The sequence below is a fragment of the Takifugu rubripes genome, chromosome 6 (assembly GCF_901000725.2).
Source record: "Takifugu rubripes chromosome 6, fTakRub1.2, whole genome shotgun sequence".
Lineage (NCBI taxonomy): Eukaryota > Metazoa > Chordata > Actinopteri > Tetraodontiformes > Tetraodontidae > Takifugu > Takifugu rubripes.
In genome coordinates this window covers 5,438,950-5,458,642 of record NC_042290.1, presented here as the reverse complement: position 1 = coordinate 5,458,642, position 19,693 = coordinate 5,438,950, and the positions used below count along the sequence as shown (strand labels likewise).

Sequence of the window (19,693 nt, the reverse complement as noted above, 5' to 3'; positions counted from 1 at the left end):
TGTGTTATTTTAAGGACGCGTATATATTTAATTCTTTTTAACCGGTAAACCTGAAGCGCATAGCTGGCTAGCATTAGCTACATTATGGCGTTGACAGGGTAAAGTTGCCGTAAAACAAGTTATACAACGGCCCCCCGTAATGACAAGACAGCAAGACAATTTCGTTAAATTTAGCTGATGTGCTGGATTCAAGAGGGATTAAACAAGGGGCTTTGAAAGCGACAGTATAACTTTACTGCCTATAGTTTATATACTATAATATGGGTGTAGGTCATATATGGAGGAAAATTACCTGCTTGATTACCTGCTTAGTCTACTGTCATTACATGCAACAGCTAGACCACACTTTGTTATATTTAATAGTTATTAAATGAATTAGATAATGGCGAATGTGACCAAACTATGATGTTGTGTTGTCTGTGACGTACCCAGCTCATATCCTGCACCATAAATGCAGCTATTGATCATGTTTAAACATTTGTGTCTTCTGTGTCTTTTTTAGGTTCTTCAGTTTTTTTTTAGCCTCAGTCATGGTGTGCATCCCTTGTATTGTGATTCCCGTCCTGCTGTGGGTCTACAAGAGGTTCCTGGAACCTTTTCTTTATCCTTTAATTTCACCAATTGTTAACACTGTGTGGCCCAAGAAAGCTGTCCAGGAAACTGGCACAAGTGACCAGAAAGCTATGGAAAAGATGAATGGGAATGTCAAGGTAAATTAAAAGCAACAATCCCATCATGACATTTTTTTGCTCGTCATGCTGGGTGAGACTGTAAAGCTCAAGCACCTGACACTAGAGAAATACCATGTGGATATTATGGAGCTGTATGGAGAGCTGGCTTCTATAATTAGAGCTGTGGTTTTACAAACGTTTACATCATTTCTGAGGACTGTCTTGTTTTTCAGGCTGAAAGCAACGGTGAAGCTACGGCCAATGGATCCATAACGGACAAGAAGACAGACTAACAGCTTCAAATTTTTAGAATTAATAGAAAATGTAAATATTCCTATTATAATTCATACCATTCCTCTTTCAGTAGTTTGATTTTGTACCGTTTTTCACATTTTTAATTTCAAGTAATATGGATTCAAATGTTCGTCTTAATCAGAATCATGTTAATTTCCTTGCTTAATATTTATTTCAGCAACAGCTGGCACTTAATAAATTACTTTAAAAATTATTTTGAGCCTATTTCCCAGGGTCTTTACCCAGTATCATCAAGGTCACTTTTAGCTGCCCAACAACCATCTGCACACACTTCTGAAGTAGTAAAAACAAACTCCTTCAGATCTCCACAGCTTCCACAGAATAACTACTACCACACCATGCTGACCTCACTGTAGTGTTTTTATTCACGGCTGTAAAAGAGATCCATGAGAAGTTAGGTGACGTATTCGGACTGTTTAATGATGAGACGTGGAAGTCACTGAGGCAAAGAACAGAAACCAATGGCTGTGAGATAAAAATAAAAACTAGAGATTCCAGTATAATCCAAACACTACAACTAAAATACAATCTGGTTTAAATAAAATACATTTAAAAGATTGTGAGTGATCATGCATAAGTGATGTGTCATTTACAGGTTCAATAAAAACAGTATTGTTATGAGTTCCTAATAACTGGTGGAAAAAGTTCACAGTGGTCTCACAGCCAGCCAGTAAGAAGAAGTTGGCTAAAATGAAGGGGATAAAATGAAAATTAAAGTTTTAATCAAGAGGAAAAGAAATACAAAGTCAGAATACAAGGCTCGTCTGACAGGAAATTCAAAAGGGTGCAACACAAAACCAGACAGGAATAAATGAAAGAGTTCAGGACCGAGGTGACCTCACCTCGTAACGCAGGTGACGGGAACGTTCAAGCGGGTGTTGTGACCGTTTCTGCTGGACACGCACGGCCTTAAAGGTAAATAAGCATTACCGGTACTCGAATTGTCCCCATAACTTCTCACCGGTTGACTCGTTCTGTATTTGTTTAAAGACACTTGGACATATTTTGATACAATCCCAATACATTCTAGAGGTTACAACAGTTTAGTAAGAACGTTGAAATAAAAATTCAGGGTGCTCGAACCCTTAAAGCTCACATCAAGGGTCAGGGTCTGCGGTATTGGACATGCGCTGAGGGTCGGGTAAAGCTGACGAGACGGCGAGCGTCACACAACTAAAAGCCTCGAATAATTATTAACATTTATGCATTTTTACACTGTATACAAAATTGGTACACGCTAACAAGGAGAAATCAGTTAATAAGCCAGCGATGCAAGATATCAAAAAGAAACGCGCGCGTGTGTGTGTGGCGGTGGCTTCGATCGAAGGGTGCGATGATGGCGGACAAAAAGCAAACAAAAGACGCGGCGGCCGGCCTCGGGGACCAATCCAACATTCTTTGATTCTACGACTCTGTCTTCTTTTTGTTTTTCTTTAAGAAGGAAGGAGTGCGGAATTTCTTTTTCTTCTTGGAGGGGGACTTGCTGGGTGACTCTTCACCCTCCAGGTCACCACCTTCAGCAGGCTCCTCAGCCTCAGCCTCAGCTTCAGCTGGATCCGCAACTGCTGCAGTGGGGGCGGACACGGGGGGAGGGTCGGCATCTTCGACGGGAAGCGCTGGGGCATCCATTGGGTCATCGGGGGTTAAATCTGGCAGGGTCTGTCTCAGGGTAGCTGCGTCACTCTCATCCTTATAGGTCGGTTCTGGCAAAGACTCTGACAATGGAATAAAGAAGTAAGGATTATCGGACTGTTCTGTGCACCACCTTTTTACTTTATTAAAATGTATTTTAAATGTAGCATTTACTCTGAGCTCTGATCACACCTCGATCAAGACTGTCCAACATTCCCACTTAAATCCAAAAGGCAATAAACATGTGACACCAACATTTTTATACTGCCTTTATTTTAGGGACTTTATGTTTTCATTTGAACACACCCAAACCTCAATACCACCATTTTACCTTCACTTAAACAGGGAAATCTTAATGAGTGCAGTTCCCTTGTTCATTTGTACCCTGGGTATAAACAAAGGAGAAATGAAACTCTGCAACAATGTGTCCTTGCAACAGAAAGATAAAGAACTAGTTTAAGCCTGCTGCACACACCTCATGGATGAAAATGCCAAACCACAAGAGTCAGAGGGCGCATCAATATTCTAATAGAAACAGTTTTACTCTAAACAACAAATGCTGGAATAAGTCTTAAAGCCAAACGTGAGCTAATGAAAATGAGACTATTTTGAGGGCTGCTGCCAGCCACTATAACTGCCAACATCTTGTCTCAGATTTGTTCTCATAGCTGTAACCCATTTAGCCAAACATTTGTTAGCCCGTTATGTGGAAGCCTAGTGTAAAAGTGCATCATACATCAGTGTTAATGGACTGTATGCTACACTTTGTTTCCGGCAACATGATATGAAGAAGCAGGAAGCTCCGAGGACTGATCCAGATGGTGTGTTCCCAACCACTCCACTTCAAGCTGGACTACAAGCTACAACACTGCAAAATGCCCTCAGCCAGGTTTTTAATAATGCTGACAAAAAGCTACACAGCAGACTTTATTTTACATTCCCCATGTCTGTCAGAACAGAGATGAGACCAAAAGCACAGATAAGATGGACGATAGAAACGCAACCACAAAGCCAAGCGTTCGGCTTCCACCATTAAACTGGTCAGACCCAGAGTGAGTGTCAGCAAAGCCAACAGCAGCGAGTTAAAAAGAGAAGAAAGAAGCACAATATACCTGGTAAAGAACTCATCTGCAAAAAAACAACATTTTCAAACAATTTCCCATTTCCCAACAAAGTATGCGGATAACATTTACAAAAAATGTACATGAGTGCAAGAAAGCATTGGTTAATTTTACAGCACATCATTAGCGGGGAAAGGGCGTTATCTAGTGTGAAAGATTTAGTATGTTTCAAGGTTTACTTCAGCAACACCCTCCATTTATTTGTTCAAGCCATTGCCATTGGTCACCACTGAAATAACCGGTATAATAAAGAGAAGAAAGGAAATGGGAGCTGAAGTAATCCCCCTCAACCTCGGAAAAGAGAAAGCGATTCAGAGGAATTTGGTGAGCACACGCCCAGCTCCACCATCTGAACTCTTCAAACAGTTCACACAGCTAGTTCACACCACAGAACAGCTCTACGAAGCCATGCAAGACGAAAACAGGCGAACGGAGATGGACGTGAAGGGTGGACAGTAAATCTGGAGTTTGGAACAGTACATACTTACTATGGTAACAGGTACTCTTTTGTATTTCCATCCCCTGATTGTAATCGCAGCCACAAAGAAGAAAAAGCACAAGTAGAAACAAATGTCTATGCAGATCAACCAAAAGCACACTCTTAAAATAAAAAAAATGTGGAATATTAGGGGGGAAAAAAAGGGAAAGAATGGCTGGAACCATTCCAAGTAACTCCAAAAAGATGGAGAATGGAAGTGAAGGGGTAAAGGAGATACATACTGTATGTAGAGACACATGTTATAGAACAGTTTATTATCAGATTACACCTGTGATTAAATCTACTCATCCCCTTTCTTTCTTGTAAAAGCTTTATCGACAAATCAATAAGTTCCAGGACCACAGGTGTAATCCAATAGTAATAAAGACCAAGATGTTAGATATCTTTATTATATCATGATAAAGACAGATTTCATGTCTTCTAACTAGGGTAAGCCTCTTGGTCTGTTATTACAGAAAACATGGCAACAAAAGTAGTAATATTAAACACTGCACAGATCCCAAAACAGGCAGGCAAGAGGACAGCCAGGAAAGTCCATGTCCAGTACAGACTAGAACAGGCCAAAAACTCCAAAAAGCCACAAATCCAAGACCAAGTAAAGCATGCTGGGCGCGTCAGGTGTGGCAGGACACCTTACCTTCCTCTGCTCTGACTGGGGTGCTGGGTGGTGTACTGGTGGCTTTCTGGTCCTTTGTCTCATCCTGATCGACCGCTACAATCTCCTGCAGGTCTGAATGAACACCAAACCATGAAAATATCTCACTTCATAGGCCTGAAGAGCCACACGTTTCCACAAGCGACACCGCAACACACACAGAAAAGGTTAGGATGTATCGGAGCACTTCCCATAAATTTATGTTCAGATAAGCCCAAAATAGCCATCATTAGTCTCATTGGAAAAATCAGCGAGACGCACTGGAGGGAGACTGGACAAGGTAGCAGCAAAAGGAGGAAGGCATTTTTTTTTAAAGTCCACATATGGGAAGCTCTGATTGGAGGATTGAGCTTCCTGAACAAAGTAAGCACTTACACAGTGCACCCAGTATGAGTGGTCTTCAACCCCCTTAAACTTTTCACATCCTCTCAGCTCAGCTCCTCATCCAATCACACTGCAAACAGGGATCCCAACCTGCCACAACTCGGATGCCTTTGGAGGCGACATCAGAGAAACGGGGTGAGGGTGGGGGGTGGGTAATCAAGCAGGAGACTGGCCTCTGGGTAAGGAGGTAAAACAAAAGGCCCCCAGGCAAAGGAGAAAACAGCAGGCAGGGGTTCCCACGTAACCCAATGCATTTGTATTCAGTAAGACGGGTAAAGGCTGAGCAGGGGAGGAGGGAAACAGAAGATCTTATGCAGGACTCCACTTCAACCCATGTACCTGGAGCCTGCTCTGCCTCAGCCTCTGCTACCACCAATGGCTCCTTGCTGAGAGCTCGCAGCACAGCTGAGTGGAACTCCTTGCTCGTGGGGTCTCGCGATGAAAGAACATCACCGATTGTTGAAAAAACGTCATCTACAATTGCTTCTGCAATCTCAGCGTGACGCTGCGCTTGTTTGAGGACGGGCGAGTCCTCTACTGAATCTGGTGTGGGAGACGTGGCGGTGCCTGGTGGGGTGTTTGGTAAGTTAGGCGAGTCGGCCGCAGACTGTGATGGCGTAGAAAGAAAGGCTCCACCCCCCTGTGGCGTTTCAGGCTTAGTTGATGGAACGGAGGATGCTGACTGCTCACTACTGTCATCCCATCTCTGGACTGTGAATTCATGTGTATTATTTGACTTGGTTATAATTTAACAGACCGGGAAACCTCAACACGAAGCTCATTTCACTTCTGTAATTCTTAGAGAAGTTAAAAATGGTTGATTACAGGAGGAGAGCAAGAAAGGGCATTTAACTCTTATTAACAGGCAACAAAGCATTTCTGGGTTGGCTGCTGCATCTCCACTTTACCTTCGGTCCCTTTCTGATTCTGCTCCACCGCCTTGCGATATTCCTCCAGCTCCTGGTCTGTGAGTTTGTTAAAGGGGTTCGGGCCCTGTGTGCTGATGACAACCTTGGGCTGATACTCCTTTTCAATGATGGCCTTGGATGCCGTCACAAGCTCCCCCTACAGGGCACACAGAGGAAACGCAGAACAGTTGAAAAGTGAATGCAGGTGAACACGGGCAGATTTAAATACTAATATATATATATATATACACACATTTGTGAAGTGTGAAATATTTTCAGAAATTCCATCCATATAATTATCCTGAAAGGGGATCAGCGGTTAAGACAAAATTTATGTAAACTTACGCGAAATGTCTTGGGTAAATGGGAAGAGCAATAACTTATATAATTATATATATATCAGGTTTTGTCTAACAGGCTATTAATTGCATTAGATTGCTGTTTTATTCTACCAAAAAAAGGCATAAAAAGACTCAAGAAAATAAACTTCACATCACTTGGCATGAAAAGAGTAAAGTAATAAACAGTGATAGTTGCATTCTTCAGAGGATAAACTTTTACAAAATGTCCACCATTTAAAAAAAAACAAAAAACTTGTAAAAACAAAACTCTATGCAACAAATGTCACCATGACAAGACAAGATCAAAATCACAACTGACACAAACCAGTTTCGGACCTTTATTGGGCGTAAATATGAAGAAAATGCTACTGAACACAATTTGCCATCACCTGTTGAATTATTCATCTACACAGATCCAGATGTGCACTATAACATCAGTCTGTAATGTCTGGAGGTTATTTTAACATACGTGTGAGTACTGGAGCAGTAAGTACCTTTCTAATTGATTTAGCGGGACTATAGGACCCTTCGGACCCATCAAGGCCATCAATAGTGTCTGTACAGTCAGAAAGAGGGGCATCCTGCAATAGTAAACCCAGTGAGGGGGAAGGAACAACTCAGCTGAAACACCACTGCATTCAGACCAACAGTCTGTTAGACAGCCAGACATGAATGAGTGAAGCCAGCAGAAACAGAACCACCTTTAAAAAGGGACAAAGGTGGAAAGATTACTGTGTATATTGCAATACGTAACCCTCATGAGTGTGAAGACCTCCTGGAAATCCCCACATTTCTTAAGAGTCAAGGGCGGTTGACTTCAAAAGCAAAAATGAGGTTTTTGCTTTAACTACTGGTTGAATGACAGTCTTTCAAAAAACAGCATAACACCATTTAAAATGCGTGATTTACTTTCCACCTCTGCATACAGATGCCGTACAGTCATATTGAACACACCAAGAACGCATGCAAAAGGAGATGTTCTGACGAGAGATGTGACGTGAAATGGGAAAAGCGTTGCAATGGTCACCATGACACATTCAATCAGACCAAATTAAACAAAGGGGCTCCTTTAAGGATACTAATAACATGCTGGAACATGTTTCAGGTACCTCTGATATGTAGTCGATGCATTTTTTTTTTTTTTTATAAATAGTAGAGCTCATATGTACCTCTGCCAAGGCCAAATCAAATCCATCCTCTAAGTACACAGAGTTGCAATAATCTGACTAACTATCAATCCAGTCATCTGAGACATGCTGACGTTCTTGGCGGAGGTAAAACAGCTCTGCCTGCAGCAATCCTGTCCTGGAGGAGTAACACTCACATCTCCTCAAGTCTTACAAATGAGGAAAAATAAGATAAATAAACCAGATCCACCATGCAAACTGACTAAAAACTAACTGTCTAAGTGGTTGCAAGAGCACATGCAAAGAAAAAAAAAAATCATATATAAAACAGCATATATTTTTGAGAGGATTTTCACAGCCTGCAAGTAGCAAGGCAAATAAAATCCTTGAACTCTCAGTAACTGAAAAAGGAAAAAATAAAAACAGAAAAAAAATATGAAGAGTTAAAGTAAGAATATGGACGCGACCTGAAGTGGCAGGTTTGAAGAGCAGGGCGAGTTTACCTCTAACAAACACTACTCACCTGCCAGATTGTCAATCTCTGCGATAAAAGAATAATGTGACAGTTACAAAGTCACCACGTCGCTCTGGATCACAGCAGGAAGGAGGTTATGGAGACACCCAACTGGCACGGAGACCGTGACAGTGAAGCTATCGTACGACAAGGTGACAGACTGACCTGGTTAAAGCTACGTTCCACCACAGTGCCGGCACACAGAACCTGGGACTGGGGCCCTGCTGTTTTTACGTCCTGCAGATTCTGCTCCCGAATCTTTAAAAAACAAAATAAAAACTTAAGTCATTGCAAGTTTAGACGTTACCAGAGTCAAAGAGGAACTGTTGAGATACCTTATTCCTCATTTCCAGGACTTCCTTTGGATTGGTGTTCATTGGAATGAACTGGTTGGCAACTGCCGCCTGGCGAACGCCGTCATCCTTTGACCACTGTAATGAGCACATCGACTAAAGTAAAACAGATATACTGACTGGCATGAAAAACCAAAAATAAAAAAAAATATTGTTAAAACTTTGCAGGCTTCACAAAACAAAAATCAAAAATCATGCTGAACTGAAAAAGAAAAAACTTAAATGTCTATAATAAAAAAGGTTAGAATGCAAATATGGACCAATGATGATAGAGCACATGTGAGAAAATAGGAGAATCTATGTATGAGTTTGTGGTGTATATTTTGGTTATGAATAGTATGGATACGCACAGTGGAATTGAGGAAACTGCTACAATATCAAGCTGGAAATCCCAATAAAAAATATCAAAAAAGGCCCAAAAAGGAAGAGAAAGGTTTTGGTATATGAAACTTTTCCATAAATTACAATTTTCATTCACTTCTTCACACATTTATCAAGGAAAACAAAAAAGCTTTGGCCCCATTTTGACTAAAATGACCATCCAAGATCTGTTTTGTCAATAATTAAAAAGGTTTTTACATGACAAATTAAAATGTACTGTAATTTACATCATGATCATCATTGATGCGCTGTTTGAATCTAAAAATAAACGGTTGGAGCACAGTAAAGATGCACTAAAAACACCACAGTACAGGTAAAGGAAGGGGGGTAAGGAAGGAGAGGGGCGAGTGGGTGAGTGATAGGAAAAGGGGAGGGAGAGTGGGGTGGATGGCCAGGTGGTTTAGTGTGATGAATCTGTCTTACGAAGCGAGGGTGGCAGTGAGAGGCGAGCTGGCATCACCAAAGTCATTTCCCAGGCTGTTACTCAACAACATGGACGACAGAAATACAAGAGAAACACACCAGACACTCGCCCACATGGGGACAAAGAAAAGCTACTGTCACCAGAGGGCATCCTTCCTGCAGACTATAGGGTTCTGTTCTTGAATACTCCCATTTACTTTTTGCAGCAGTTTTGCAAACCTGGTAATGCCCAGCATACGTGAAATAAAAAGAGCTCTACTCAATTCTTGCATTATTCTGAATGAGCAGCAGCAGCTTCATGCAAAATATATTCTGAGTTCTAAATAGAGATGTAATTTGCAGTGGAAAGCTGAGAGGGCTATGGAGTCAATCCTGCATTTATCTTTAGCTTGATCGATTTGCTGCCAAACCAGTAGCAGATGAGAAAGGGCTTTCTGGATGGAAGTAGCTGGGTCGGTTGAATGTGAGATGAACACGTACAGAAATGATATACTCACTGAGAAAGAGACTCACAACACAACATTTCCTACTTTCCCAACAGGAGATTCAAAAGTTTAGTCAAATATCAAGTTGGTTGTGTTATTATTCCCGCCCACTCATGCAGACCTTTCAGAATAAATTCCAACAAACTACTGAGAATTCATATATTACAGAAAAGCATTGGAAGAAAACTAAGATCTCTTTGGTTGATAAAGCTACAAATCTGACATTTCTTTTTTAATCGATTCTGACTCCATGAAGTATTATCACAGCTAAGCAGCATCTTTGAGTTTTAACACATTTGAGGGTCCACACGAGGACTCGCACCACAGCCCTGCTGCTCGCTCCTCTGGGAAACAAAACATCTACACAAGAAGTGCTTCATTTCTACTAGTCATGCAGTGGGTCATGCTGTGGGTAGCCGGCCTGACATCATGAGGCGTGAGGACACCAGAAGGAAAAGAGAACAAAGACGGCTAGAAACAGCCACAGGAGGGTTAAATTTGGGTTAATTGGGAATCTCAAGTGATAATAACTATATGACTATATTCCTATACCAGTTTCCAATTTGACCTGGCAATAAAAAGATCAGAATGAGTAATTTATGAATAAATGTTACTTCACTCGTGTGTGTGTGTGTGTGTGTGTGTGTCCAGAAGCTCACGATGCCGACCAACTACCCATTTCCACCAACAAAATCTATACTATGAACAATAAGGTAGGCACAGACCAAGCAGTTGGTTATACAGCTTGGCACGCAGACACCAGACGAGAGAGACTGCAGCAAGGGTTTGACTTGATCGTGTGTTATGTTCGTCCACACCTTAGGCTTCGACTTGGGGCTGCTGCCATCGGGCCCATCCTCATAGGGCTCATCGGGCCGGCTGCCAGAATTTAGCCAGCGGGTCTTGTCACGCTGGCCACGCTGGAAGCTGTGTTTCAGTGGGGAGCGAGCACCTGAGTCACTGTCATCTCCATAAGTGGAGGAAGTCTCAGCATCGCTGTACTTTTTAGCTTTGTCTCGCAATGCCGGACAGCGGTAAGGGTAACCTGTTCTGTAGCCCTGAGGAGGGGGGGTGAAAACATAAAACATGGGTTTTGTTCCACTGTCTGCCATCACCGATGGATTTTGAACAGTGGACTTCTGCCATGCTCACCAAGTTGTCAAGCATTCTCATGAGTGCTTCGTACTCCTGCTCCCCAACCTGCCATTTGGGATGTGTGGAGGAGCCGTCACCAGCTGGCTCTGGGACCCGTGGACGTGCCTTGTACTTCCCCGGGTCCAGCATCACCACATTGTCTGGACCTCCAGCACTGGCCAGTGTGCGCACCTTCAAGGCAAAAAAGTGGAGAGCAGAGAAAGAAAAACCTCAGGAGGAATCGATAATACAGACCAGGATATGAGAACACATATCCCCATCATTCATTCTTTCCAACACCCCCAACACACACACACACACACACACACACACATTATATAAATGTGTAACAATTCCCTACGTGAAGCTCAGTGTGACTGACCTGGATCTCACAAGCAGTGACCAGATTGTGGATGTAATAAAATGCTTCCTCCAGTGTTGAACCCACAGCCACCAAGCCATGGTTCCTCAGGATGAGGACCTATGAGACAAACACCCACGTAAAAAAAGAATTCTTTCATTTCCATTGTGTTCTAAAGGGGATTTCTTATGATTTGTGATTAAAATTCGCTGTTACCTTTTTGTCAGTCCCAAGGTTCTTCTGTAATATTTCCTTTTCTTCTTCATTCACCAGGATGCCATAGTAATCATGATAGGCCACCTCACCCAGGGACAGAGCCTCTGGTGAGATGGGCAACAGGCCACATTTCATGGTCGATACCTGCAACCGATCACATACACCAGAGGTAGTACCGGATAGAAACCTGTTCATATTTGGTATGAATATTTATATAAAGTTTTCTTACCGCGGCACCTGCGGCTGTGTGTATGTGGACAATGCACTTCACATCAGGCCGTCCGGCATAAATGGCCGAGTGGAGGGTGAAGCCAGCTGGGTTGACCCCGAGGTTGGTGCTGCCCCGGTCCACTATCTCCCCCTGTAGGTTTAGCTTCACCTACAAGGCAGGATCGCCAACATTTTTATTCATAGCCATAAAAAAAAAATATCTGAAAATAAATTCCACCATTAAGAGATCAATAGATATTCTTACCAAACTAGAGGCTGTTACTTCGCTGTACAAAAGCCCATAAGGGACAATCAGGAAGTGTTCTTGATCGGGGTTCACCCGCACCTAAAGGATCAAATTAATGTTAAACTACGTTATGGGCAAAAACAATTATCATTCCTAGAAAAAAAGACACTATAATGGGCATGAAGTCTATATTCTAAAAGGTACAGCCATCTTACTGTGAGGTGGTTGTAGATGAGTTCTGACCAGTTGAACAAATCAGCCAGTCGGTAGAAGGCAGCCAGCTTGCAACGAAGCGTTTTCTCCCCTTTGTCATAGGAAGTAGAGTCCGAGCCACGGAGATCATTTACTGGAGTCACCATACCCAAACCTGGCACAAAGAAGTGGAAAATTCACAGTCTGTAGTAAACATCGCCATTGAAATAGGTCAGCAGGTAAAAGAGAGAAGAAAACGCTAATTTAAAAACCCAAATTGGAAAATTGTTAGCATTCAATATATTACTCATCGTGACCGCAGACAGAGCTGAGGTCAAATTCCTGCCCACTATCATTCTGTTTATCTGCTTACTCATGTTGAGTGCTGCCATTCCTCCCTGTGGGGCAGCAGGATACATGGAGGGCATGCTCGTGGTCATAAAGTCAGCGATCTGCTGCAGAGCCAGCAGGCTAGTGGGAGTCTTCCCTTTCTTCAGCTGATCCTGGATCATTGTCTCCAGCTCATCACAGAATGCCTGTGGGGAAAAACCCAAAGAGATGTTCCATAAGATACAGACATATCTAAAAACAAGAGGAAATTAGATAAGCACGTAAATTTCACATTCACAATACAAATGAATGCAAAGAATAATTGAGGTTGTGACCGTGAGAGGTCATAAAAAGGTGAGAGTTGTTTCACCATCAGCACTGGCGTGTACATAAATGACATGACAATGCCCGCTCTGTCTTTTCCTCAAGATTTGAACACATCAGTGCTTTTCCAGAACACAATGGGCTTTTAAAGAGTGCTGCTCTATGGGATCAAGCCAGTCACACAAACATGGTTGATGGGGAATATACTGGAGTCATCATGTGATGTTTGCAAGCCCGCTGTATCTAAAAGCCCTGAGTCACTGCTTGAAATGCTGGAGAGGATAGCGTCGATTTCTCCTGAACGCGTCTGTTTCACTGACCGGGCTCTGTAGTATCATGGAGACCCTCTTCTTCTGTTCCATCATGTTGAAGTCCTGTCGCAGATCAGGCGCCATGTTTCTCTCCCTCTGGTACTCCGGGCTGCTCTCGTCCACCCGGTCGAAGTAACGCTCCTTGTGGGGGGCTGTGGTGGGAGGCGGGGCCGTCACCACCCCGGCACCTGAGTCGCCGTTCATCATGGGCTGGCCTCCTGTGGCAGGAGGAAGGGACAGGTAGAATTTTTACTCATCGTATCAAGAGGAAATTGACAAAGGCCTGGTTATAGCTGTTTGAACAATAAAGTTCTGGCTCGACATTATAACAACCAAGAAAAATCTACCTATAAATAAGTGTAGGAAGTGTCAAACTGAAAACTTTGGTCCTGGAGTATTAATATATACTAAAACTTGTATAACGTTTTAGCTAAATGTAATATTGCATAACCAGTACATTACAAGAGTCAGTCTTATTGACTACACTTTCCTCTGCTGGCTGGTGAGCTCATGTTACCAATATTCCAAGCTCAGAGGAGTTTTCATTGATTTCCACAATGTGTTTCCTGGAATAACAACATCTCTCGGCTGGTCAAGGCTGTGCAGAGGAAAATAAAACAAAAGTGAAGCGCGAGATAGCCCACCAGCATTTCCTGTGTTTTTTAGAGTTATTGCGATTATTTGGCAGCTTTATCATTGAGGACAACATAAACAACGATGAGCTCTATATCTGCCTGTCCATCTGTGACAGTGTAAAGAATTGACCCTGTGGGACGCACAAAAACAATCTAGCCTTCATCAAAACTGATGCAGCCCATTAGTCTGCTTCAATACAAATGTTCAGCCAAAAGCGTCATGGCAACTGTCAGCTGAGCTCAAAGCATCCGGAGTCACACACTGAACACAGATTCTGTGTCCTCTATTGGTGGAGTTCTTTACATTTTACCCTGAAGAAATAATGTCTAGCTTTCAGAGACAAGTGCCACCCTTTATAAAACCATGTGAACTCAAATTCGTACAGTGCAAACTGGACTAGGTCAGGCTTGATTAAAGGAAGATGGTCTTGATTCCGGAAGACTGCTGTCAGATTTCATTTCTTCTGGCGTTTACGCTGCATTTGCTTTTCACTTGTCCATGTTGGGTTTACTGCAAAGAACAAGGCATGCGAGCTGACAACTGGACAGCCGTAATAGGATTTGACAGAATTCTGCCGGCCGCCTGTTAACATAATGACTTTATGGATGAAAAACAGCTGACACTACTAAATGTGTAGAATCCCACTGACCAGAGTTGCAGATTGTTCTTTACTCCTGACTCCGACGATGAGGATAAGTAGTGCATAAGGATGACTGTGCATTACCATCAATATGTGCATCTGACTTAGGAGGCAGTCAAGATGCTTTAAATCCATTGTGCATTAGTAAATGTACCGATGCTTGGTGACTTCCATCACAGTGATTTCCTGCCATATGCATCTTTGAAACAAAATGACTTCTTCCAGATGTGCAGTACAGGGCCTCATTTCAACATGAACACTTCAAAAGCTTCTTTTTTTTTTTATAGTGTAAACTGTCTGACAACGGATGTCCGGTACCCAGGACACGTGTCAATTGTAGCAATAACAGTGAAAAGCTGAAATTTTGCCTCCATTAGTTTAAAATGTCGTCATTTTGCAACCACAGGCTCCCAGAGCCTCAAAGGACTCCTTATCTCTGCTCATATGATATGTAGGTGCAGGGGAATGGATAGCCCCCACTCCTGCTGAAACTGCCATCACTATAGTAACCAAATATATTACCATGGAAACACAGGACACCCTTTACTGTTATGCAAGACCAGCTGTGGGGCAACACTGCTCTGTAAGCTCATCTGAGTCACAAGACACCCCTCCAAACTGATGTCATTCCGTTTATATTCGATACGAATAACGTCCCAGTTAAGAGATGATAAATCACATGATCACAGATGATCACAAATTATAAATGCTGGATTAAGATATGAACATTCTGAATTAAGTTAATATTTCAGTTGGGCCGCCCCCGAGTATCATGCGTCCTGGGTGTTTAATGACACACAGAATGGGACTGGCACTTGGGAACTCAATCATCTTCTGCAAAAATCAAACTTAGAGGAGCAGAAAAAAATCTGAACCAACAATTAGAGAGTAAGTGGAACAATTTACGTCGATGACAAGTGAATGCTCAACATTGGAAAATAATGGGTGAAATCCTGGGTGTGCCCAACTCAAAAAACATCCAGCATAGTTGATCACAGACAGGGCGGTTCAGGACCTGGCACTCCAAATTTAATATAATATCATCATCTGATTGAAGATGAGCTGAAATGCAGACCTAGCATACAACCCAGTTGCAGACTTTCGAGAGTGAGCAGACAGATAGCTGTGGTGTGGTTTAAAGTATCAAGGCAACCATCACATCAAACACTGACAGCCATTACATTTTCTCCTATTATGAAGACCCCACAATGCAAAAGAGTCATCAAAATAAAAACAGTCTGTTTTACAGGCGGTGACTGTTGCATGCATTGGTGTTTAAAAGCATTTCCGCCATCTGAAAGACTGAAATAAGCAGCGGGACACTCTTTATATCTCCTGCTGCATGCCTGTCATTACTGGGGGACAAAGATTCCTCTAGTGCATGTGTGTGTCAGGGTAACTACAAGGAATGTCCAAGGTGTCATTTTGGCACTTTAGTCTTGTGCACCAGACCGAAAAGAAATACAAAAAGAAAGAGCCAGAAGCTTTCAATTTAAAAACACAGTAGCACAGAAAACAAAAAACAAACAAACAATATATTACATGATACATATTCCATCTGAACTCAGCAGCTGTTAGAGGTAGAATTTGACTATGACCATGTTCACCTCTGCACCTTAGGGGGAAAAAAGCCTTTAAGTGTTTGCATGTGGGGAGAAAAGGAAGGAAAAAGTGAAATGAGAGAGATGGACCTGAAATGAGGAACACATTTTCAGCTGCACTGCAGTTGAGGGTGTGGGCGAGAGGAGTGGGAGTAAAGCAAACACTATCCAGAGTGAGTGTGTATGCGTGTGTGGAGTACATGGAGCCAGACTGACAAAGCTCCTTTGGGAATTTTGCTCAGTCTAAAAGAATCACCAAAACCCACCCCTTAATATACATGGGCAATTCATCCTGATTTTGCTTCATGGTACTTAGACTGCATGTAGCAAAAGGGATGCCTAATCAACATATGTCATATCATTGACAAAAGCACTATTTTGCAATGTTTGATGTGGTAAAGTGGAAATAACATTTATTATTATCTGGAGGGGTCATTTGTGCCTAAAATGTTGCAAATTTCCAACAGATCCAGAGAAAAGAAAAAGTTGATAAAAAAAATTAGTCTAAAAAAACCTTCATAAAAGTACAATGAAATTAAAATTCATCATTATGAATCTCCACATTACTTGGATATAACAGGCCTATGAATCACAGACACCACTAATATACTGGATATCATGGTGAACAACCACTACTTTGGCGAGGCGCTTTGGGATTTGCACAGCTGTGTTTTTACTTCCCCATATCTAAAACACGTTATATTTCATGCAATTTAATGATATAGCATAGTGTTTGATGCATGAAGGTCGGTGTTGGCTGCAGAAGTTGATGGTAAAAAGTAGGGGGCCAACGAATTTCACAGGAGGTGCATGGACGGACGACTTGTTTTGCAGGACATTCTGCACACTCACCGACGGGAAACTGCTTCATCACAACAGGCCACTGAAATGCTCAATATCCTCTGATTGAAAACACACCCGAGTCCATATTTAATAGGAATATTAACTGTTTGCATGTGCAGTGCAGGATAATACAATCTGGGGCCTACTCTTAGCCAACCATGCCCGAAGCCCCAAACACAGCCAGCAGTGAAGTTGCTATTGTTCGCAAGGGACACGGGAAACGTGTGAGACGATGTAAATCAATGGCTTTGAAATGTAAAAAAAATTAAAATGCAACATGCCACCATTTGCACTCTGCAAAGGGCCACATTAGCATCACGACTGCAGGAAGTGTAGCGACGAAGACGCCATAAAAACATTTTTTTTAAATCACCTTGCTGAAAGGACAAAAATGCAGCTATAAGTGTCGTTTATTGTTCCACTTACCCGCTCTCTGGCGAACTGAATCAATTCAAGCACCTTTCGATCAAACAGGGCGGGGAGGTTTTCTACTTTTATTCCAGACGGCGGTAGTTTCTCAGTGGGTTTATCTCTCTGCGTATGTCGTGCCCCTCATCGCTCCACCCAGATCCTCCATCAAACCCACTTGGGTGCGGCAACATCTTTATACTTGGGTCGCTATTGGTCAGCTGGAGACATGTGACTTCTACCACTATGGTGATTGGAGAATAATTTATTGCACCCGCCCACGAGAGGCCTTCATAAAAGACTAGTAAAACCTACATTAAAAGGTAAAAAATACTTGTTTCAAATGACCTTCAATTTTAAAATCTGCAGTTATAACTACTGATAACTAATGCGGCAAATATAGCTACCTGGCAGATACTTTATATCGGATTTTGTAAGTTTTTTAATGCTTGAGTATAGATTGTCAGTTAATGCAGTGCATCCAACCTTTGGCCAATTAAAAATAGTTGACAATTTACGTTGTTACGGACGTTGTTATAATTCTTTAGTATGATCATCCTTATCTCTAGCAGTTCCGAATTTTGTAAATCATTTTTTTTATCGCAAAATATGTCACTTTTAGACACCACATACAAGTTGTAGCAAGTATTCCACTAGGTGGCGCCATGAATCAACTGAGCGCAGATGTTCGGGCGGACTTCCGGTGTCTGAACGCATCAGTTCACTTTTTAAGGGACGTATATTCAATATTGTGACACCAGATGGTAGTACTTTACAAACTACGACGCGTCTATTTTAATAATGGTAAGTCTATTTTGTAAATGAACATTTATCCATGTATCATTATATACAATACTAAAAACATAGACGTTGCCTATTATTTAACTTGAACGTGCAAGTTTTCTCAGTATTATTTATGCATTTATTGTGGATGATTCATATGCTCACGATGGAAAAGGAAAGTTACAAAGGAACTGAACTTCTTTTCCAACTCTGTAAGCTTATTTGGTATGCATGAGACAGAGTGGGTTGGTCTCCCAGTAAACAACAGATTTATTGGGTTTATATGTCTACTCCACAATCCTTTTCAAATTTCTGCATGGCTACATTTTGCAATATCACTTCTTTATAAAGTGAATCATCTTGTATTGTGCACACCAATATAACATCATTTAATCTCTTTTGTATATCTTTTTTTAAAAGGAATTTGTGTCACGTGTATTGTAGTACAGAAATAGCTCTGCATGCTCAGTCTTTACTGCACATGTCTATACATTATATACTGCTGCGAGATTTTTGTCAGTGACTTGCCTAATTCTAGTGACAGGACAGACCCTGAATTCAATCCTGCCCGCAACATTCAACACACATGCACTTTCCTCCAGGATTGGCCCTTCTAGTGTTATGAATGATTGTGGTCTGCCCTGTAGCATGGATACACCAGCATTGGACTCTAAATATATCCACTTGTGTCTGTAAAGCACAGGCATGAATATTGTACAAATCTATATCCAGCACTATCATTTTCTAAGATATATTGTTAGTCGGTCACATGAGTATTTATCTCATGTGTATTTGCTTCTCTGTGGAGTCTTAATAACCTAGCATCATTTCTCTAGCATCTATTTAAATATTGAAGTGTGATTATTATGCAACTATAGGGGACCGGACAATATGACAAACAAGAAATGTACAGAATTTAGGAAAGTGGCCGAAACATGTTGAAAAAAACACATAAACAACCTGGCATATCTGCACAAGTGGCAACAAATAATTTGAGCTCCAGTATTACATTTGAGTTTCAAGACACATTCCTTGGTCACCTGTTTTCTCTTAGCAGCACATGTCACAGAGTGAGTGAAGATAAACCCAGCTGCTTTTCGTATTCATTTCATGCAGCACTTAACGTCCCCTTTTAACTTCAGCCAGCCAGTAAGCTCTCAAACCACCGGAGATTGATGCAGCGATAAACAATGTGTAGCATAGTGTATTTGCATATTTAAGAAAATGGCCTAGTTCTTCCATGCTAAACTCAGGGGGCATTTTAGGCTGCCTGCAGCTCCACTCCTGCAGGTAAAGGTCTCAACATTTGCCATTTGGTAATCCCACAAAGCCCGCACAGAGGTAGAGTGTGATGTGGTTCTGACTTCCACCAGACGCAATGTGTCATTTACTCAAAGATGGTATTGTGTTCGGTCCTCAGTGCCATGGAAAGTCCCTCTCCCTCCTCCTCTGTCCTGCACAATGAGACAAGGGTCAGCCTGTCTTTCCTCCTGTGTGTGTTTGATTCACTACTCCTTTAGGAAAATGTTATATAAACTCTGACCTCCAACAGCGGCCTTTTAAACTCACAGCATAGCCCCCACATGGTCCTGTCAGCCAAAGGTTTAAGGTTTTTCGCCAGGACTCTTGATATTACAGGACAGTGAGG

The 19,693-nt window shown here is 41.9% G+C and overlaps 1 protein-coding gene across 10 annotated transcripts; it reads right to left on the bottom strand.

Moving 5' to 3' along the window:
* Positions 1-1,327: 1,327 nt before the first annotated feature.
* On the bottom strand, positions 1,328-17,432 carry add1 (adducin 1 (alpha)). Of its 10 annotated transcripts, XM_029837182.1 has the most exons (20): positions 17,281-17,432; positions 13,144-13,352; positions 12,543-12,705; positions 12,193-12,344; positions 11,996-12,076; positions 11,750-11,899; positions 11,521-11,664; positions 11,326-11,424; positions 10,962-11,135; positions 10,535-10,867; positions 8,503-8,598; positions 8,333-8,425; positions 8,177-8,194; positions 7,021-7,107; positions 6,186-6,342; positions 5,617-5,988; positions 4,876-4,968; positions 3,731-3,746; positions 2,950-3,003; positions 2,560-2,701 (listed from the first exon to the last, which is right to left on the bottom strand). In XM_029837182.1, the coding sequence occupies exons 2-19, from the start codon at positions 13,339-13,341 to the stop codon at positions 2,952-2,954; spliced, it is 2,478 nt and encodes an 825-aa protein (XP_029693042.1). In that variant the 5' UTR covers positions 13,342-13,352; positions 17,281-17,432; the 3' UTR covers positions 2,560-2,701; positions 2,950-2,951. The 10 variants fall into 10 exon arrangements, with proteins under 10 accessions (XP_029693040.1, XP_029693042.1, XP_029693043.1 ...); XM_029837183.1 differs by lacking the exons at positions 2,950-3,003; positions 3,731-3,746 and adding an exon at positions 4,228-4,261 and having other exon boundaries at positions 2,562-2,701; XM_029837180.1 differs by lacking the exons at positions 2,950-3,003; positions 3,731-3,746 and having other exon boundaries at positions 1,328-2,701.
* Between the last annotated feature and the right edge of the window lie 2,261 nt (positions 17,433-19,693).

Excerpts from the sequence above, each read along its gene's own strand:
- add1 (XM_029837180.1), bottom strand. The coding sequence starts at position 13,341 with ATGATGAACGGCGACTCAGGTGCCGGGGTGGTGACGGCCCCGCCTCCC. Across the intron at positions 12,345-12,542 it reads AATGGCAGCACTCAACATGA|GTTTGGGTATGGTGACTCCA; the intron begins GTAAGCAGATAA and ends TCTTTGTGCCAG. Across the intron at positions 11,900-11,995 it reads AAGTAACAGCCTCTAGTTTG|GTGAAGCTAAACCTACAGGG; the intron begins GTAAGAATATCT and ends CCTGCCTTGTAG.